Source organism: Leopardus geoffroyi, chromosome C2 (assembly GCF_018350155.1).
Source record: "Leopardus geoffroyi isolate Oge1 chromosome C2, O.geoffroyi_Oge1_pat1.0, whole genome shotgun sequence".
In the NCBI taxonomy this organism is placed as follows: Eukaryota; Metazoa; Chordata; class Mammalia; order Carnivora; family Felidae; genus Leopardus; species Leopardus geoffroyi.
Window position 1 is genome coordinate 83,339,536 of NC_059333.1, and position 22,186 is coordinate 83,361,721.

Genomic DNA, 22,186 nt, shown 5'->3' on the forward strand with positions numbered 1-22,186 from the left:
GTTTGCATTAGGACTCTCTATGGAAATAGGCTCAGGAATACTACTCCAGGACCACAAATTGGTCCACAGAGGCTGGAAAAGAATCTAGGCCTTTCACTACCCTTGAGCCAAGGCAATGGTCAATTAGCAAGGCACCACAGTACCACCTAGTGGCAGTAACACCCTTCCTCTCCCTCTCTCCCAGGTGTTAAGGAAAAGCTGCCAGGTTCAGAACTCTTTGGTCACCTATTTTAAGAGCTGATCAGTCAGAGTTGGAGAGAAACCAAATACATCCCCCTCTCTCTCTCTTTTTTTTAATATTAACAAATACAAGCAGCAGAAAGGGCCAGTTGCTCTCTGCTGTTCCCTGAGGGAAAGCCAGAGCACAAAACTATTCCTCTGGGCTTCCTCTAACTGCAGGGCTTGCCTTGCTCCTCTTTAGGCAGAGCTTTGTTCCAGCCCAACTTCCCTTTTCCCAACTCCCCAGTCAGGATGGGAGGCACATGGTTACTGGCGGTGGGAAGAATACTGTAGTTCCAGCCTCTGCTCCTTTAAGTCTCAGCTTGGATGGTGATCACTCATCCTTCTGCAACTAGCCTCTCATTTGCTCTGGTCCAGAAGCCGGGAGGGCTATCAACACACCCGTAGGAGCAGGCGGTGTGACTTCAGTCATCTTCAGATGATTCCTCTTCTGCCTCTTTTAGCCACTGGATGAACCTCTGCAGCTGTAAGGAAGCAGAGTGGAAAGCTATTGAGGAAGGGGAATATAACCCTTCTGTTCTCCTTAGCAGATAAACAGCTTGAGCAGCCAGAGTCCCAGGGACCAACCACTCTGGAATCTATGACCAAGAGCGAGGGACCAGACAACCATTGTGGTCACAGGAGGGCAGCCTGACTCACCTGTTGGTTCTTGCGCAATTGCTGCCCCTTATCAGTCATATCCCTTTGGCTGAACCAGCTCAGGATTGTTTCCTCAGCCAGGATCTCTAGCTGGTAGAAAGCCATCAGCACCTGCAGAAGGCCAGCAGAGGAGATCTCAGGGACCTCAAAGAATCCAGCAAGATATAATAGATAACAGAGAAAGAGGAAGCGAGATCTTAGCACCTCTTTCCACCAAACTATCAGCTTCCTTTTAAACACCAAGCAGTTGCTTTAAAAATAGACAAGAATGAGCTGTTCACTCTGCTACTGGGATAGGTTTAACTTCTGGAACTTTTGTTTGGTTTCTGGGATAATCACCAAATGGTTGCCTTACTAGCCTAGCTCCAAGCTGTACATCCTAGCAAACAGCATGATAATAGGGGTAGATGGTGCTATTAATCAAACCCCATACTGGATTCATGTCAGCCTGTTTTGTGTCTCCATGAAGGCAGCCAAGGTCTGTTTCAAAGCAAATGCAGGACTAGGGGGCTTGAGGTATTCACCTTGGCCAGGGAAGTACTAAGAGCTTCATGCTCCAGGAAGAAGTCCTCAATGGCTGCCAATGCTTCCAAATGATCAGCTGCACGCTTTATGTAGTTCCTAAAAACAGGACTCCAGGCTTTGAGAAGCTATGGAAGAAAGGAGAAGGGAACTGCAATATATTCCTGAGCATGCACCTACATCTAGATAGCAAAGAAAGTCAATATCGATAACAGAGGACTATCAGGATATGGGAAAACAAGCGGGAGATGATACAGGCCTGAGGAATCATGTCAGAGGGACTTGGGAGTTGCTGGCAGTCAGGGTTGGTGAAAAAGAAAAGATTTCCCAGAGAAGGTAAAAGGGGGTCAGATGCTACAGGCTGCCTCAACATACCTATTGCCAGCCTAAAGGTTGATCTCATTCTGTGCTAAATCATTTCAGTCAGAGAGTATAAAAGTCTAGGACTATTCTGGATATATCTTTGGGCTGCTCTTGTACCCAATCTATACCCAGAGGCAAGGAGAAAGGAACCACAAGTAACACATATCCCACAGTAAGACCTTCTACTCCCTATTTCCTTTAAAGTGAAACACAGCAAGAACGATGATCTGCCACCACCCAATCTCTTATCTCCAGCCCATCTTTACTCACGGGAAGCAGCAGGGCGCAGTAACGGTTTGGGTCCAGCAGGGAATCCATCTGTTGGAAGGGGAACTCCAGGACCACGTGGCTCAATACTTGCATCACCTCCTTTAGACTTATGTTGTAGGCGTATCTGTGGGAAGACTGGGGTGACACCAGGGCCTTCACTGGCCCTTTCAGCTTGCTTGTAGGACCATGACTTTGACAGGACACTGGGGGAGTAGTCAGATGGAACAACATGCAAGGGGAAGACTTTGGAAGAGGGAAGTCTATGCTGAGCCCAGAACCTAACATTCTCCTTGAATCATCCTAATTCTCTACTAGCCTTGCTCACTTGGGACGTTGAGGGAATCAGTTCCTATCTGGGAAAGAAACAGGAGAGAACTTCTACCTGCCTGGGATTACCCAGCAGACAGGAGCAGAGGGAAGGGCTGCTCTTACTTGAGAGAGTTGATCTCTAGGACTAGATTGTCACAAGAAATGTTCTCCTCCTTGCCCCGCTGTAGTGTTCCCAGGACTTCATTCTGGAATACTAAAATCAAATGAAAAAGTTCATGAGCCAACATCACTCCAGAATGCTTTAAGTTCTCTACTCCTGACCTTATCATTTATTTATTTTAAATATTTATTTATTTTGAGAGAGAGAGAGAGAGAGAGCGAGCATGAGTGGGGGAGAGACAGAGAGAGAGGGAGAGAAAGAATCCCAAGCAGGCTCTGCACTGTTAGCACAGTGCCCAACGTGGGGCTTGAACTCATAAACTGGGAGATCACGACCTGAGCCGAAATTAAGAGTTGGATGCTTAACCGACTGAGCCCACCCCAGCACCCTATGGGCCTGATTTTATACCAAACCCCTTCTGGGAGAAACACAAGTCTCTGGCTAGTCGATCCAGACAAAGAATGAACTGGAAGTTTTCCTCTTTTGTCCCAGGACACCGCTCCCCTGGCCACTCACCTTTGAAGTCATCCATCTGTGGGGAGCCCGTTCGGCTGTCTAGCTCCTCAGCATCCATACTCTGCTCACTCTCAGTTTCACTCTCTTCTTCCACATTGATTGTGAGTCCTGAGAACCCATTAAGGGTGAGAAACAAGAAAAGGAAAGAGCCATCGACACAGAGTAATCTATCTACCCTGTCTGAGTGAATAAAGTAATAAACAAGTGGTCTGATTCTGAAGTATTCACTCTCCTTCAAAATATTCCAACTTAGGAGTGTGTGTGTGTGTGTGTGTGTGTGTGGGGTGGGGGGGTGACAGGAATAAGGCCTAGCTCACCCCATAGATTCTGCCGTAGTTCTTCTTCCTCTTCCACATTCATGTCTGCAGCTTTCCAGAGGTAGCCCTGGCCAGCAACTCCGACTTCTGCTGGATTGTAACCTGGAAAAGCATTGATCTTTAGTGAAGGCACGTGAGAAGCACAATCACTCTAGGAGGAAATACTGGTTTTCCCACGGGGCAAAGAGACACACAGATGCCCCACACCTGCTAAGCCTCACACCTTTCAGCTTCACTTTCTCCTTTTCTTGGTTAGCCCCAGAATCGTCACTGAACTGGCCATCATCCTCATCTTCCTCTGCATCTGGAGGGTGCAAAGAGATCACCGAGCCCTCAGGCAGCGTGATGTCTGGGCCCACTACCACCTAGGGGACCAAAAAAGAGTAGGTGGCACAGATCCATCAGTGTGTTGGGAAAAGGTACATCCTGACAATGAGCAACTATTTTTACTAAGCTAAGTAGAAGATAAATGAATCCATTGGATTTGCTCTCTCTCCCCCTGTCTCTGCCCCGTGTGCTCACTCTCTTTCTCAGAATAAATAGTTTTCAATTAGCAATAATCGTGCCTCGGATAAACCTCATTGGCTACGATACTGCCACTGCACAAAGCTTCTCTCAGAATAAATAAATAAGCATTAAAAACAAGGGGGGCTGCCTGGTGGCTCAGTCAGTTAAGCCTCCAACTCTTGATTTCGGCTTGGGTCATGATCTCACATGGGATCGAGTCCTGCGTCCAGCTCTACGCTGACAGTGTGGAGCCTGCTTGGGATTCTCTCTCCCTCTCTCTCTGTCCGTCCCCTACTTGTGCGTGTGCAAGCACACGTGCTCTCTCTCAAAAAAAAAAAAAAAGAAAAAAAAAAGAATCCACTGGATTGGGACTCTCAATTCAGGCTGGAACATGGGTGGACATAAGGCCCCTCTGGCTCAACATGACCACCAACCAGTTTGGGGCTTGTGTGCAGTATGGAGATGGTCTTACCTGGGAAGTAAGGACACAGCGTGGCTTCAGTGTAACTTGTTCCTTGACTTCAGCATTGTCACAGAGCAGAGATTGATGGATCTGTGCTCCAGCAGCCACTCGGACACCCTGCCACAGGTAGGCCTGGTCCAGCACCACGTTATCACCTGGCTCAGGACAGGAAGCATTCCTGGTCACTCAGGGCTCCAGACCAGGGCCATTCCTAGAGGACAGGGCTGACTGATAGCAGCACAACTCCCACCCAGCTCTGATACTGCATCCCTAATTCACCAGAAACACCCTCTCCCCTTCTAAGCTCCAGCCTGAGAATAGAAGTGTTTACCACGACCATCCTCCACTAGGTTTGCAACAATCACAGACTATATACTGCACTTAAGTACCTGAGAAACTTCAAGATATCTGGGGACCCCTTTGAACTCAAGATCCTTGTTAGAATCATATCGACATCTAGAAGTAGAACTCAATTTTTCCATCTCTTCTTGTACATTTCAATTTTTAAAAAAGATTTTAAGGGGCGCCTTGGTGGCTCAGTCGGTTGAGCATCCGACTTGGAGTCAGGTCATGATCTCCCACTCATGGGTTCGAGCCCCACATCGGGCTCTGTGCTGACAGCTCAGAGCCTGGAGCCTTGCTTCAGATTCTGTGTGTGTCTCTCTCTCTCAAAATAAATAAACATAATAATAAAAAAATTAAAAAAAAAAAAAAGATTTTAAGTAATCTCTACACCCAGTGCAGGGCTTGAACTCACAACCCCGAGATCAAGAGTCCCGTACTCTGTCGACTAAGCCAGCCAGATGCCTGCTCCTCTTCTTGTACATTTTATTGTTCATTTTATTCAAATTTTATTGTTGTTCTTTTAAAGGGCCAGTTCCATTAAAAGCATCACATTCCTGGGGCGCCTGGGTGGCGCAGTCGGTTAAGCGTCCGACTTCAGCCAGGTCACGATCTCGCGGTCTGTGAGTTTGAGCCCCGCGTCGGGCTCTGGGCTGATGGCTCAGAGCCTGGAGCCTGTTTCCGATTCTGTGTCTCCCTCTCTCTCTGCCCCTCCCCCGTTCATGCTCTGTCTCTCTCTGTCCCAAAAATAAATAAACGTTGAAAAAAAAAAAAAAAAAAAAGCATCACATTCCTATAACCAAAGTGACTTATCAAGAAGCAACCAGATAGTAATGGTAGAGTAAAAAGAATGCTGTACTGCATTCTTCTTGAAACTAGAACAAGCAATCTTAAAATTCATATGGAACCACAAAAGGCCCCGAATAGCCAAAGTAATTTTGAAGAAGACCAAAGCAGGAGGCATCACAATCCCAGACTTTAGCCTCTACTACAAAGCTGTCATCATCAAGACAGCATGGTATTGGCACAAAAACAGACACATAGACCAATGGAATAGAATAGAAACCCCAGAACTAGACCCACAAACGTATGGCCAACTCATCTTTGACAAAGCAGGAAAGAATATCCAATGGAAAAAAGACAGCCTCTTTAACAAATGGTGCTGGGAGAACTGGACAGCAACATGCAGAAGGTTGAAACTAGACCACTTTCTCACACCATTCACAAAAATAAACTCAAAATGGATAAAGGACCTGAATGTGAGACAGGAAACCATCAAAACCTTAGAGGAGAAAGCAGGAAAAGACCTCTCTGACCTCAGCCGTAGCAATCTCTTACTCGACACATCCCCAAAGGCAAGGGAATTAAAAGCAAAAGTGAATTACTGGGACCTTATGAAGATAAAAAGCTTCTGCACAGCAAAGGAAACAACCAACAAAACTAAAAGTAACCAACGGAATGGGAAGAGATATTTGCAAATGACATATCGGACAAAGGGCTAGTATCCAAAATCTATAAAGAGCTCACCAAACTCCCCACCCGAAAAACAAATAACCCAGTGAAGAAATGGGCAGAAAACATGAATAGACACTTCTCTAAAGAAGACATCCGGATGGCCAACAGGCACATGAAAAGATGTTCAGCGTCGCTCCTTATCAGGGAAATACAAATCAAAACCACACTCAGGTATCACCTCACGCCAGTCAGAGTGGCCAAAATGAACAAATCAGGAGACTATAGATGCTGGACAGGATGTGGAGAAACGGGAACCCTCTTGCACTGTTGGTGGGAATGCAAATTGGTGCAGCCGCTCTGGAAAGCAGTGTGGAGGTTCCTCAGAAAATTAAAAATAGACCTACCCTATGACCCAGCAATAGCACTGCTAGGAATTTACCCAAGGGATACAGGAGTACTGATGCATAGGGGCACTTGTAGCCCAATGTTCATAGCAGCACTCTCAACAATAGCCAAATTATGGAAAGAGCCTAAATGTCCATCAACTGATGAATGGATAAAGAAGTGTGGTTTATATACACAATGGAATACTATGTGGCAATGAGAAAAAATGAAATATGGCCTTTTGTAGCAACGTGGATGGAACTGGAGAGTGTGATGCTAAGTGAAATAAGCCGTATAGAGAAAGACAGATACCATATGGTTTCACTCTTATGTGGATCCTGAGAAACTTAACAGGAACCCATGGGGGAGGGGGAGGAAAAAAGAAAAAAAAAAAAAAAAAAAAGAGGTTAGAGTGGGAGAGAGCCAAAGCATAAGAGACTGTTAAAAACTGAGAACAAACTGAGGGTTGATGGGGGGTGGGAGGGAGGAGAGGGTGGGTGATGGGTATTGAGGAGGGCACCTTTTGGGATGAGCACTGGGTGTTGTATGGAAACCAATTTGACAATAAATTTCATATAATAAAAAAAAAAAAAAAAAAAAAAAAAAAAGAATGCTGTACTTAGAATACTCACATCCAAGTCCTAGCACTGCCTCTCATTAGCTAATAACCCTGAGGGAGATAAACCTCTTTGAGCCTGTTTGCTTGGCTATAAACTGAGAATAAATAATACTCACTTCACAAGGTTTTTGTGAGGATAAATGAAATGATGCACGCAAAACCCCTTTGTAAAACTGCAATGCACCAAACAGATGTTATTATTGCATGTTAATTATCCACTTGGTCCTGAATGTGAATAAGGTACTCTGGAATGTGAAGGGTCACCCAATAAGAGGCTCACAGGCCACAAATTAAAGGCCACAAATTTCACATCCCTATTCTGTCCTTTACTAAGGTAGCCACACTAGTTCCTCCTTCTCAGGAAAGATCCCTCTCTTTCTCTGAAGACATGGGGCTCCCCACGTTCCTGCTCCTAGGGTGACCAGTTTGATTTCCCCACCTGTGCTCACCAATGCGGCAGCCAGGGCCAATGACACTGTTGGTAATAGAGCAATTGCTGCCAATGACAGTGCCAGAGCCCAGAAGCACATTTTCCTCCAGGACGCTGCCATGGCCTAGGCTGACTTCAGGCCCTCGGTAAATGTTATGCCGGGAATGAGTGCAGTTCTGGGTTGTGCTGTCAGTGAAGTTTGCCTCTGGCGTGAGTGGGTAGACCCATCGGCGGATGACATCAGCACAGACAGCCGCATACATGTGTAGGTTGGAGACCCGGGCGCCATATTCCCTAGTTGTCACGTGCATGTGGATCTGGTTCCCTAGGATCTGAAAGGGGACAAGGAAAGGGCGGTCACCCAAGTAAGTAAGAGAGGAAGAACACAACGAGGTACAATTCTTTCCTAACTTTAAGTTCCCCTCTGCCTTTCAATGTCCTAGCCAAATGGTCAAGATGTTTCTTTGTCTGTTGCTTCCCTCTCCCCCCCGCCCCACCCCCTAGTTCTTTTCCTTACTCCTAAGGCTCAATAAAACACAAAAGAGGACCAAAAATTATCAGCATGGGATAAAATCACAGCCCTCTTCTAAAGAGGCATGGGAACCTTTTCTTACCTCCTCATTCACTAACAGGCCTCGCACAAAGTCATCTCGAGTTTGGTAGTCAAAGTTGTCTGTAAAGAGTTGAGCCACCTGTGGGGGGGATGTTGGGTGGCACCATGGTAAGTGCTATTCTCTGGAAGCAAAGATAAGCCTCTAGAGACCTATCAGACCCTATGACAGTTGGACAAGGGCCAGAATCCCAAAAAGGCTCCCAGTGGGATCCTGGGGTCAAGATGAAGCACCCGTTTACTGTGGAACTGATAAGAGAAAAAGGGAGAAGAAATATACCCTGGACTTCTAAAGGAGCAATAACATACCTCAGAGTTTTACTCTTTGGATATGCAGCTCTGGCCCTGAAAAGCTCACCTGAGGAGAGCAGATGCTGATGTGACAGTCCAGTAAATCATAGCGAATCTCTACACCATCTCCACTGCCCTGGAACAAACTCTGTAGGGAGAAGTTACAAGCACTTCAACGTGTCTCCTGCTAAAGCCTGTCACTTTCCCATCTCAAGGACCCCAGATAACCACATACCAGAGGAAAAGAAAACCGTCGAAGACCTTGGGTCTTCTGGAAATGAAGAACCCGGTTTGTGGCACTATCCACAGCCACTACCACATTGTCCTCATGGCAACGAGTTGGGTGGCTAGGGGATGACTCTTTGAAGATCATTGTCATCACAGATACATTTTTTTCTAGCTTCCGCCTCAATCTATAAAGGATAGGAAGGAGAGAGCAGCAAAATAGCAGTCTTTGGGCTCTGCTGGTTCCAAACCCTTTGTCCTTACCATCTTCCCATCCTGACCTGTGTTCTTCCAGGGCTTTGGTAATATTGATGTTTGAGATGACATCCCCATACACCAGAAGGAAGTCAGAGCGCACCAAGGCCTTGGCATCAACATCACGGAGAACATCCCCCAGTGATCGATATAATTCTGATGTAATTATTCGAACCACGTTGAGGGATGTAGGGCGGCACCACTTGGATTTCCTAAAGGAAGGCGGATGAGGGGAACGAGCAAATCAAGCATAAAGATTGCGTAGAGCTTCCCTATTTTTCTCCCCCATTCAACATTCACACACCTTCTCTACAGCTTTTCTGGGTTCCTGCCAGCATCCTCTACTTCAAAGAGATTTATGAACTATAATGAATGGTTTCAGCATCCTGTGTCACCAGTCTTGTTTTATGGGTTAGAGAAACATAGTTATTTCTTCTCCATACCCTGACACCTGTCCCCAAACATGGATCTGAATTCAAAATCCTGCTGAGACTTAAGAGTATACAAAGTATCCTGGGAACACACTTTCCATGCCACTTCTCTACTTGCAAAGTCCAAACCAAATTTAGGAGCTGTCTAAAGGACACCATGCTAATATCCTAGTCTTTATTCCCTAAACTTCCATAAATCCTAAGATTCACTCTTTTTCAAGAAGATTTCACCAAACATTTGTTAAGTGTTTATTTACTACGTGCTTTGTACTAAGCTAGGCACTGTGAATACAAAGATGAGGAAGAGCTCAATATTTAGAAGCTCAGTGGCAAAACAAAGATGTTTCTCTCATGACTTCCATATTGGAGCCTTTAAATAAAAGCAAAATCAACACGATCAAACTTTATAAATGAGATTTAGAAAAAATCCAAATGTTATTCTTTAATCTTTGTCACAACTTCAGCTGCTCACCTCCTGATAGGTGAAGAGAATGCCCTTAGTCCTTATGATGGAATCCAAACAGACACATTTTTCCCCCTCACAATTTCTCCTTACTTAGTTACAACCATCCTAAGGAAACTGGAAAAAATGGTGAAATATGGAAAGAAAAGTTGCAGAGTCTTACAGTAAATGTTCCTTGATTTGAGCAGCCTTCCAGCAACAAAAAACAAAGGTTTCCTGTACACCTGTGGCGGTCAGAAATTCCAGAGTGTAGTCAATTAGTGCCACATTGGCCAGGGGCAAGAGGACCTGGAGGGCAGGAGATGAAAAAAGTCTTAATTTTTGAATCCAGAAAGGTCCGCTGGGCACTATTCTTTCCTCCACTTAACCACAATTTTCACTCCCCTACCAGTGTTCCCAAACGCTATCGTTTTACTTTATCTTCTAAAGTTAAAAGAAATCAGGCCCCTACCTTTGATGTTCATGGCATGCTCTAAGCATGAGAACCTAGGATGAGAATGTAACAGCAAGCATGGAATCTGCTTGCCTAGCAACGGACACACAGCTTCTACAGGACAACAGGCCACTCTGGCAAAGGATAATACTAAAACTCAATCTTATCTCCAGAAACGTAAGCAGTGATAAGGCCCTTTCCTCCATAAAATTTCCTTCCAGATCTCTTTCTGGCCATCCCAATCATTTGTCCAAAATGAACAGCCATTAGGCTTTTTGGGAGGTGTGGGAAGTTAGGATTTTTTCTTATCCGAATGCAGCTGTCTCTGAACTAGGGACTGCTGAGTGACCCTGCAATCCCTAAGACTAGCTCAGTCCAATTCCCCAGTATCTAGACAATACGGGGTCTGCTGGCAACAGGCCACTAAACCAGTCCTGTCTTCCTTTTGACAGATGGCACCGTCTGTCATTAAAACCTGGAAAGAAAAAAAGGACACCCTCCGGGATTCAAGACAGCTCTTACTATGCGATCAGACTGTTACCGGTCTGCTCTTTTTTCAGGCATATGACCTCCCTTTTTGCAGGCAAAAGGAAGTGCTGTTCCCATTCACCTAAGGATCTCTTTTTCCATTGCACGGTTAAAGGCAGCACAGCCTCCTCCTGGGGCATTGAATCCCCGTGTGAAGACTTCTCACAAGCACTACTTCTACATTGAGCCCTATACAAGCCTTTCAAACCTGAGGTGGTCAGCATGAGTGCCCATCTGCCAGAGCACTCCCCACTAGGCAGCCGAAAGGATAACCTGCTGTAGCCCGGCCACCTTCGGGCCCTTTGGCTGCTTCCGCGCGCGGTGCTCACCCGAGGCTGGTCCTTAGAGATGGGGAAGAAGCGGCGATTGAAGCTATCTGCCACCAGAACTGCTTGTAGGGGCGGCGGCGGTTCCTCCTCCGACCCTTTGGCTCCCGCGCCGCTGCCGCTTCCCGGCCCAGGGCCGCTGCGCTTGTTGGCCCGACTAGCCACCGCACCAGGCGACGCCACCACAGTCGCCGCCATCTTCTTCCCTCACGGCCACCGCTTCCGCACGGAAGCTGACACCGCTCGGAGTAGGGGACAAAAAGGACCCAGCGCTCGAAACGCGAAGAACCAACGAAAGGAAGGAGGGAGGAGACAAGGAGAGAGCAGTGCGCAGGCGTGTTCCCTAGACGCCGGCCCCTGGGAGGAGCAAGTCGTGGGCCGCCTTTGGGCTCAGCGGATGGAGGCGCGGGGTGGGGTGGAGTCCTAAAGCGCACAGACTCGAATTGCAGGTATGGTAGGCCTTCTTTTATACACGAACTGGCTGAGATTTCTCGAGGGATGATGCGACTTGGGGTCTCTGCTTGATCCATGCGGAATATGTAATCTTCCTCGGCCGGAGCATTTAAAAAATTGCAGTCTTCCATCTACGTTCTAGTCACTTAAATATGACCCAGCACCTTGGGGAGTTCGGAACCCAAACATCTCCTTCCTCAGGGAACTCACAGTCCACCTAAATAAATGCAGAACATGGTATATAGTAGGGAGAGTAGTAATTCTGTGGAGCCTTGATGGTGGCCAGAGGACGATACAAGCATTATCTCATTTAATTTTTCACACATCTTATTCATTCGCTCAACAAACGTTTTTTGAACACTCAGAGGAGCGAACTTCACCCAGCAGCTACTAAGTGGAAGAACTGGTATTGGAACCCGATCTGTCTGACTTCAGAGTTCCACATCTTTCTGCCAGGTTACGTGAGGATAAAAGTTACTATTTTATGATTTCTTCATTTCTTCATTCATTCGGCCTATCAGCATTTCTTGAAACCCTACTGTGTCTTAGAGCGGAGTTGACGTCGATCTAAGGTTGAGTGGGACTGGAGTTAAAGCTTTGAGGCGGAAGGAACTAAGCAGCCCTAGGCTCGAGAGGCAGAGCATGATTGGGGGGAAAGGCGGTGGCTGCAGGGAGAAAACCAGTCCTGCGGAGGAGTCAGACCTTGGGGACGCGGGGGAAGCCAGGTAGCGCTGCTTGGCGGTTATTTGGAAGACTAGTTTTCCAGCAAGGCTCAGCGCCCTTTCTACACAGAACTGTGCGAAATCCATGATCCGCTTATCCGGCAAAGTTTCTGCAAACCTTGTTCTCACCATTGCTGGCCTTGCACGTTGCCATTTGGGGTTCAGAAGGCTTAGATTTGTTGTTTCCACGTGGTCATTGCGGTTTGACTAGAGGTACTCAGGCGCTCCCCTCCTAGGACCACGGAGTCTTTCATTTCTTCCCCATACTGGTTAATGATAGTGCTGAGCAAAAACCATTTCTTAAGGATTTGGGAAAATTTAGGCTGGAGAAGGAAAGGGAGAAGGCATCTCAGTAGAAGTTTCCACTTAAATATATGTGCACTGTAAAGGATGCTGTTCTACTGTCCTACAAATCCATGGGCAGAAAGAGAAAAAAAAAAAAAAAAGGCTGATTAAATTGGATTAGTGATTTGCAGGTGTTGGAGCAGTGGTGGTGGTAGTGAAGCATATGGAAAGTAGGTCCAATTTTAGGGAAAAAATTTATTTATTTATTTTGAGAGAGTGTGTGCATGCAAGCGAGCGGGGGAGCAGCAGAGAGAGAGGAAGAGAAAGAATCCCAAGCTGGCTCTGAGCTGTCAGTGCAGAGCCCAGCTGGGGGCTTGATCCCATAAACAGTGAGATCATGACCTGAGCTGAAATCAAGAGTCAGACATTTAATGGACTGAGCCACCCAGGCACCCGCAATTTTAGAAACTTTTAAATAACTCTTGTGATCCAGGAAAGTGGTGAGTGAAAAGTCTAGAGTCATGAAATTCTGTATACGGATAGCTGGGTATAAGGTTTTTAATGGAGGGGCTCAGGGAGGATGTATGTTTCAAAATTTACTCGACTCAGTAACAACAACAACAACAACAACAAAAATCCAAACAAAAATGGGTCAAATTTCTTGAATAAACATTTCTCAAAAAAAGATCTACAAATGGCCAATAAAGCACATGAAAATATGCTCAATATCACTAAACAATAAGGAATTACAGGTCAAAAGTACAATGAAATATCACCTCACATCCACTGGGATGGCTACTATCAAAAAAACAAAACAGGAGTGCCTGGGTGGCTCAGTCGGTTGGGCATCTAGTTCTTGGTTCGGCTCAGGTTGTGATCTCACAGTTTTGTGGGTTTGAGCCCCGTGTCAGGCTCTGCACTGGTGGTGTGGAGCCTGCTTGTTCCCTCTCTCTGTGCCCTTCCCCCACACTTGCGCTCTGTCTCTCTCAAAATAAATAAACTTAAAAAATATTAAAATAAAACACAGAAAATAACAAGTGTTAGTGAGGAAGTGGAGAAATTGGAATCTTTGTACCCTGTTGGTGAGAATGTAAACCAGTACAGCCACTGTGGAAAAACAGGACAGTGGTTCTTCAAAAAGATTAAACATAGAATTACCATATGATCCAGCAATTCTACTTCTGGATAAATATCCCCAAAAAGTGAAAGCTGGGACTCAGATGTTCGTACACCTATATTCATAGAAGCATTATTCACAATAGCTAAAACATGGAAGCAACCCAAGTGTCCATTGAGGAATAAATGGATAAGCAAAATGTGATATATATGTATAACAGAATATTATTCAGCCTGAAAAAGGAAGGCTATTTTGACATAAGCTATAGCAGAGATGAACCTTGAGGAATTATGCTAAGTGAAATAAACCAGTAACAAAAAGACAAATACTGTATGATTCCATTTATAGGAGGTACCATATTCATATAGACAGATAGTAATACTGTGGTTGCCATGGGCTGGCCAAGAGGAGGAAATGGGGAGTTGTTGTTTAATGTGTACAGAGTTTCGGTTTTATAACACAAAGAGTTCTGTGGATGGAGGGTGGTGATGGTTGCACAACAATGTGAATGTACTTAATGCCACTGAAATGTACAGTTAAAAATGGTTAAAGTAGTAAATTTTATGTTATATATAGATTTTCCCGCAGTAAAAAAAAAGTTGAAAAAAAGCTTACTGGAAAGATCCTAAAATCCACAAGTACATAATCACACATACACACAAGCAAAATTAGTGAAAATCCTTTCCCCTATTTCTGTCATCCTACCCAACCTTGAGAATTATAACCATTATTAATAATTCGGTAGGTAATCTTTCCACTTCTCCCCTAAGTTTATATGTCTAGGTCTGGAGATACATTATATGATTAAACACACAGACACAGACACCCACAAACATACACCATATACATATATTCATACATACATGATATACGTATATTTGCACATACCCAAGCATAGAATTATGTTTAGAGACAGTATGCTATATGATGGTACTCCAGGGTCAGAGAATCTGGGTTCCATTACAGGCTCCAGTCATTTACTAGCTGTTTAACCTTGGGCAGATTACTCATTTTCTCTATGCCTGGACTTCTTCATCTTTGAAATGGGATAATAATAGTATTTACCTCATAAGATTGTTGTGAGGATTAAATGAGATAACATATAAAAAGTTCCCCACCAGGGCATCTGGGTGGCTCAGTCAGTTAAGCATCCAACTTTTGGTTTCAGCTCAGGTCATGATCTTGCCATTTGTGGTTCTAACCTCACATCGGGCTCTGCACTGACAGTGCGAAGCCTGCTTGGGATTCTCTCTCTTCCTTTCTCTCTGCCCCTCCCCTGCTCTCTCTCCCTCTCTCTCAAAATAAATAAATAAACTTAGGGAAAAAAAATCCCTATACCTATTGTGGTGAGCACTGAGTAATGTATAGAATTGTTGAATCATATTGTACCTTGAAACTAATATAACACTGTATGCTAATTATATTTCAATAAAAATATGAAAGGCCTTTAGAACCCTGTGTGACACACTGTCAATGCAATTTGAATATTTGCTAATGATGATACATTTTTGTCTGCAACTTAATTTTTATTTAATATACTGTAGAATGTAGACAAACCTAGCTATTTTCAATGATTCCATAATATTCTGTAGTATGAATATACCATAATTTGCCCAACCATTTCTTTAAAATTTTTTTTTAAAAAATGTTTATTTGTTATTGAGAGACAGAGTGTGAGCATGGGAGGGGCAGAGAGAGGGGGAGACACAGAATCTGAAGCAGGCTCCAGGCTCTGGGCTGCCGGCACAGAGCCCAATATGGGGCTGGAACTCACAAACCTCTGAGATCATGACCTGAGTCAAAGTCAGACGCTTAACTGACTGAGCCACCCAGGTGCCCTGACATCTTACCCATTTTTAAGTGCACAGTTCAGTAGTGTTAAAGACATACACGTTGTTGTGCTACTATCACCACCATCCATCCATAGAACTCTTCTCGTGTTGCAGAACTAAAGCTCTGTCCTCATTCAACAATAACTCTTCATTTCTTTCTCCCCTTAGCTCTGACAATCACCATTCTACAATTTGTCTCTAAGCATTGACTACCCTAGATACCTATGTAAGTGGAATCATGCAATATTTGTTCTTTTGTGACTAGTTTATTTCACTTAGCATAATATCTTCTTTTTAAAGTCTTTTTTAAAGTTTATTTTTGAGAGAGACAGAGCGCAAGTGGGGGAGGGGTAGGGAGAGAGGGAGACAAAATCTTGAAGCTGTCAGCACAGAGCCCAAGCGGGGCTCGAACCCACGGCCCAAACTGAACTGTGGGATCATGACCTGAGTTGAAATCGGACGCTTAACCGACTGAGTCATCCAGGCGCCCCACTTAGCATAATATCTTCAAGGCTCATGCCTGTTGTACCATATGTCAGAATTTCCTTCCTTTTTAAGGCTGAATAACATTCCATTGTATGTATACACCATATTTGTTTATCCATTCATCTTGACACTTAATAGACACTTGGGTTCATTCCCTGTTTTCGCTATTGTGAATAATGCTCCTATGAATATGGGTGTATAAATATCTGTTTGAGTCCTTGCTTTCACTTTTTTTTGGGTATGTATCCAGAAGTGAAATTTCTGTATAATATGATAATTCTATGTTTAATTTTTTTGAAGAACCGCCTTCCTGTTTTCCACAGCAGCTGTACCACTTTGCATTCTCACCAACAGTGCACAAGGTTCTAATTTCTCCACATTCTTACCAACACTTGTTATTTTTTTATAAAGCTTTATTTTATAATCATCATCATAATAAGTATGAAGTGGTGTCTCATTGTGGTTTTTTTTTTCCTTTTTAAAAAGTTTTTATTTATTTTTGAGAGACAGAGAGAGACAGAGCATGAGCGGGGGAGGAGTAGAGAGAGAGAGAGAGAGGGAGATACAGAATCCGAAGCAGGCTCCAGGTGCCAAGCTATCAGCACAGCTGACCCTGATCCTGACTCAGGGCTTAAACCCATGAGCCCGTGAGATCTTGACCTGAGCTGAAGTCAGACCCTCAACCGACTGAGCCACCTAGGTCAAAACCTCACTGTGGTTTTGATTTTCATCTCTCTAATAACTAGTGATATTAAGTATCTTTTCACATGCATAATTATTGGCCATTTGTGTATCTTTTGAGAAATGTCTATATAAGTCCTTTGCCCATTTTTAAATAGTTTTTTTTTTTAAGTTGTAGGAGTTCTTTACATGTTCTGGATAGCAATCTCTTACCTGATAATATCATTTGCAAATATTTTCTCCAATTCCATGGGTTGTCTCTTTACTCTGTTGATAATGTCCTTTGATGCACAAAAGTTTTTACTTTTGATGACGTCCAACTTATCTATTTTTCTTTTGTTACCTGTACTTTTGGTGTCATATCTAAGAAATCGTTGCCAAAATCCAGTGTCAAGAGGTTTTTCTCCTGTGTTTTCTTTTAACTTTTAAATGGCACTTTTTTTTTTTGTCTTCAGGTTCTACTATAAAGATGTCAAAATAATGTAGGATCTGTCCCCTGCAGGGTACCCTTGATACATGCACAAGAGCAGGCCATTTCTAGGCAGTGCTAAAGAGGACTTGGGGATTGCATGCATCAGCTGGTGGATTAGAGCATTTTGACAGGAAATCTTAGAGCCTTTTGTGCTTCTCATCTGGGCTCACTGGTGGCTTAGTAATCCGAGCTGATTGTTCACTGCCACAAGTGTTGTTGTTTATTTTCTAGTTACTTTTGGATCTGGAGTTGTTCTGAAAGCGTTCTAAATATGTTATAGGATAGCTGAAATGTTTACTGTTCATGTCCTAGCTTGCTAGAAAATGAAAGAATAAGTAAAGTTCTGAGTTCTCTCCCATTCTGTTTTCTTTTCTTTTCTTTTCTTTTCTTTTCTTTTCTTTTCTTTTCTTTCCTTTTCTTTTCTTTTCTTTTTTTTTCTGGAATCTTCACTATTATCTCCAGTGATAAAACTAGTTTCTGTAGGTATAACAATCATCTTTGTCTTCCAGGATGAGCTGAGGAAGAAATATCCTCTAAACTTTCTATAGCTCAGGCAAAGCATGCTGGGATTATTCAAAAGAAACTTCACTCAAAAACTTAAGGGAAGGGGTGCTTGGGTGGCTCAGTTGGTTAAGGATCCGACATCAGCTCAGGTCATGATCTCACAGTTCGTGGGTTCAAGCCCTGAGTCGGGATCTGGGTCAGCTGTGCTGACAGCTCTGAGCCTGGAGCCTGCTTCGGATTCCGTGTCTCCCTCTCTCTCTGCCCCTCCCCCGCCTGTTCTCTCTCTCTCTCTCTCAAATAAACACTAAAAAAATTTTTTTTAAAACTTAAGAGAAGAGAAGGGAGAAAAGAGGGAAAACAGTCACTAACACACATAATACTCTGCTTGGGCTGGGCCTTAATAAGGTGCTGGAGGGTGGCTTGGGGAGTTGGGCACCACCACCCTCTGGAGGTCATTGCTGTGTTGTGCACGAACCTATTCTGCAATTATTGTAGACTTACTTAGGTACCTTTTGACAGAGTGTTCCAAAATTGTAAAGAAGGAGCCCAGCCATATCCACAATGTACTTTGAGCCCAGGACCTGGGCTACTCTGTGACCAGTTTTCTTGAAAACAGCTTGAGCTTTGTGGCTGGGGAGAGAGCCATCTCTCTGAGAGTCAATAAGGTTCCTGAGACAGCATTGCCAAGAGAAAAAAAAAGTATGGCTAACGTATCAGCTTGAACATCAGAGTCTTGAATCCTGATGGAGCAGGGATTATAGGAACAGAGGGACACTATACTTGACCTGCTTTTTATCCAGCCTCCCACAAGGGGACATGTGTGCGTGAGGAGGGGCAGAGCTGTGGTATAAAAGAGAGAAAGTAGGTAGGGTGACCAACTGTCCTTGTTATCCAGGACTATGCCAGTTTTAGCACTGAAAGTCCTGCATCCTGGACTCAAGGAAACTCTCAGTCCTTGGCAAACTGGAATGTTTGGTTACCATAGAGGCAGGTCAGTAGGTGCCAAGAATTTTGTTGGCAACTCCCTCCTAAAGAGTCTACCTGGAGAAATAACCAGAGCTTTCCCAATACCTGGACAAGAAGGGGATCCTGAGTCTGGCGGGCCAGAGGATATTAACAACACTGTGGTGCTTACAGGTGGCAGAACTGCAAAACACCAAAGGAAAAAAATTAAAGGCAGCCAGAGGAATATATATTACCTAAAGGGGAACAGGGGCACCTGAGTGGCTCAGTTGGTTCAGCATCCGACTTCAACTCAGGTCATGATCTCGAAGTTCGTGAGTTTGAGCCCCATATTGGGCTTGCTGCTGTCAGCCTGTTGGGGCAAAGACTGCTTCTGATCCTCAGTCCCCTTCTCTCTGCTCCTCCTCCGCTTGTGCTCTCCCAAAAATGAATAAATATTTTAAAAAAATAAAGGGGAATAAAAATTAGATTGACTTCACTAGAGCAAAAATGCAAGCCAGGGGCACCTGGGTGGCTCAGTTGGTTGAGCATCTGACTTTTGCTGAGCTCATGATCACACAGTTTGTGAGTTCGAGCCCCATGAGACCCATGTCAGCTCTGGCTGACAGCCCAGAGCCTGGAGCCTGGAGCCTGCTTTGGATTCTTCATCTCCCTCTCTCTCTACCCCTCCCCCTCTTGCACTCTGTCTCTGTCTCTCTCTCTCAAAAGTAAATAAACATTAAAAAATTATTTTAAAAAATGGAAGCCAGAAAATAATAATAGCATAACATCTTTAAAGTGTTAAGAGAAAATATCGTCAGCCTAGAATTCTCTTCCCAGAGAAATTATCTTTCAAGAACAAGGGTGAAATACATTTTCAGATCAACAAAAACATGCACTTAATCATCAAAAGTCCTTTATTAATGGCACTTCTAAAGTTCTACTGTCCAGTGCAGTAGCCACTAGCCACATATGGCTATTTAAATTAAAATTATAAAACAAATTCAGTAATGAGTCACATTGCCACATTTCAAGTGCTCCATAACCACATGTGGCTAGTGGCTGGTTTATTAGACAGTGCAGATATTGATTATTTCCAACATTTTGAACTGCATATTGAATAGCACAGTTAAAAGATATACCTCAAAGCAGAAGATTCCAGAACAAAGGTTTGAGATGCACAGTGAAAGATCTAGTAAACAAAACAAAACAAAACAAAACAAAACCCTGTAAAACTGTAAATGTGTGAGTTAATCTAAATAAATATTGGTGATATAAAATAATATTAATGTCTGAATTGGGGAGTTAAGAAAAGAACGTGCTAAATTACTTGTAAATATAAGTCAGAAAGGAGATGATTAGAGTTAAAACATTCTAAGATCTTTCTTATTATTCATGTAAAAACTGGGTCAAAAACTAAAATTCAGCAATATCTGTTTACAAATAACACACCTAAACATAAGGACTCAGAATAGCTGAAAGTAAAAAGATGGAAAAAGGTGCACAAGGCAAATACTGTTCAAAACAAATCTGTTAGGAAGTTTTACTAGAAATTGAAATGGTCACTTTATAATGATAAAGCTTTAATTCGCCAGGAAGAGAAAATATTTCAAATTCTGTGCACCTAAAAATGAAACTTCAGAGCATATGAAGTAAAAATTAACAAAACTATGAGAAACAATTGACAAATCCATCATCGTAGGAAGATTTTAAATATATTTCTCTCAGTGTTTGGTAGATCAAAGAAATACATGAATAAGGATACAGAAGACTTGAATATCACAAGTATCCATTTGATTTAATAGATATTTACAGCACACCATTCAATAAGCGGATTATACACATTAGTTCTAGATGCCTGTGGAATGTTTGTGAGCATTAACTATACATAAATTAAATCTCAATAGATATCAGGGAATTGGACTCCTGGGTGTCTTGGTCCGTTAAAACTCCAACTTCGGCTCAGGTGATGATCTCACGCTTCATGAGTTTGAGCCCCACGATGGGCTCTGTGCTGACAGCTCAGAGCCTGGAGTCTGCTTCAGATTCTATGTCTCCCTCTCTCTGCCGCTACCCTGCCCACATTCTGTCTCTGTCTCTCAAAAATAAAATAAACATTAAAAAAATTTTTTTAATTAAGAAAATCTCAATAGATATTAGGGAATTGGTGTTACACGGACCCTTTCCATGAAAAGTATGGTCCATAGAGCAACAGCAGAATCATGTGAAAGCCTGTTAGAAATGTATAAGCTCAGGGGTGGCTGGCCAGCTCAATCAGTAGAGCATGTGACTCTTGATCTCAGGGTTGTGAGTTTGAGCCCCACGTTGAATGTGGAACCTACTTAGAAAAAAAAAAAAGTAAAAGCTCAGGCCCCTCTCCAGACCTCCTGGGTCAGAACCTGCATTTTGACAAGATCCCCAGAGCATTCCATGTGCACATTAAAGTTTGACATGCATTGACAAAGCATGTTTTCTAACCACAGTGGAGTTTAGAAATCAATAACATGAAGATAATTAAGAAAACTCCATGCATTTGGAAATTAAAAACACCTCTGAAGATAGTTATACATACAAATATATATCAACTCACATATGATCATATAAATATATATTTGTATATATGATAATGCTTATGTCATTTATAGACTATACTTGTATATTTGTCAACCCTATAGATTGGTTCCCTGAGTCCATAACCCTAAAACAGAAATAATGCCTCAAACTTTGTGTCATAATACTAATTTAATTGTAGATAATATTTTGAGAGCCAGTAATGTGCTTTTCTTCCTTATCTTTCTGAATACATGACATCATCATAGTTGGTTTGAAGCCTGCATCTGCCTGAGAAGAGATTAGGATTTATAACAAAAAGGAAAGAAACAAGCAGGTTTTTGTTAAAACTCATTTATTTTGAGAGAGAGAGAGAGAGAGAACATACAGGTGGGGCAGAGAGAGAAGGGGAGAGAGAATTCCAAGCAGGCTCCGAACTGGCAGTGCAGAGCCTGATGTCAGGCTTGAACTCACCAACCAGGAGATCATGACCTGAGCCAGAATCAAGAATCGACATTTAACTGACTGAGCCACCCAGGTGCCCCAAGAAACAGTTTTAAAAACATTTTAGAATGAAGTTTAAACATATACAAAACTAGAGAAAGTAGTATAATGAATCCTTGTGTACCCATCACCATGTGACATGATTAACTCAAATCTTATTCCATTTGTATTTCACCTCTGCCCCCCACCCCCAGCCATTTCTCTCTTTCCCTTTGGATTATTTTTTTTTAAATTTTTTTTACATTTATTTATTTTTGATAGAGAGAGACAGAGCACAAGTGGGGAAGGGGCAGCGAGAGAAGGAGACACAGAATCTGAAGCAGGCTCCAGGCTCCGAGCTGTCAGCCCAGAGCCTGACTTGGGGCTCGAACTCACAAACCGTGAGATCATGACCTGAGCCGAAGTCGGATGCTTAACTGACTGAGCCACCCAGGCGCCCCTCCCTTTGGATTATTTTAAAGCAAATGCTAGACATTTTATCATTTCATCTGTAAATATTCCAGCACTTATCTCTAAAAAAAGGACTGTTTATGGGGCGCCTGGGTGGCGCAGTCGGTTAAGCGTCCGACTTCAGCCAGG

General features: G+C 43.4%; 1 protein-coding gene, 1 long non-coding RNA gene and 1 pseudogene across 3 annotated transcripts in view; 1 reads left to right on the forward strand and 2 right to left on the reverse strand.

Annotated features, from left to right (window-relative positions):
- Positions 1 to 277: 277 nt before the first annotated feature.
- Positions 278 to 11,353, reverse strand: EIF2B5 (eukaryotic translation initiation factor 2B subunit epsilon). Of its 2 annotated transcripts, XM_045502788.1 has the most exons (16): positions 11,063 to 11,353; positions 9,936 to 10,060; positions 8,905 to 9,090; positions 8,634 to 8,811; positions 8,466 to 8,546; positions 8,112 to 8,189; positions 7,517 to 7,829; positions 4,277 to 4,422; positions 3,521 to 3,662; positions 3,298 to 3,399; positions 2,981 to 3,088; positions 2,467 to 2,557; positions 2,035 to 2,158; positions 1,404 to 1,529; positions 880 to 990; positions 278 to 704 (listed from the first exon to the last, which is right to left on the reverse strand). In XM_045502788.1, the coding sequence occupies exons 1-16, from the start codon at positions 11,255 to 11,257 to the stop codon at positions 645 to 647; spliced, it is 2,166 nt and encodes a 721-aa protein (XP_045358744.1). In that variant the 5' UTR covers positions 11,258 to 11,353; the 3' UTR covers positions 278 to 644. The 2 variants fall into 2 exon arrangements, with proteins under 2 accessions (XP_045358744.1, XP_045358743.1); XM_045502787.1 differs by having other exon boundaries at positions 8,634 to 9,090.
- Positions 3,823 to 3,908, reverse strand: LOC123576344 (annotated as a pseudogene).
- A 20-nt stretch (positions 11,354 to 11,373) lies between the features above and the next one.
- Positions 11,374 to 22,186, forward strand: part of LOC123611179 — a 36,414-nt gene continuing 25,601 nt past the window's right edge. Inside the window, exon 1 of the long non-coding RNA XR_006718480.1 lies at positions 11,374 to 11,508. This is a non-coding gene — a long non-coding RNA (uncharacterized LOC123611179). The remainder of the gene's footprint in view (positions 11,509 to 22,186) is intronic.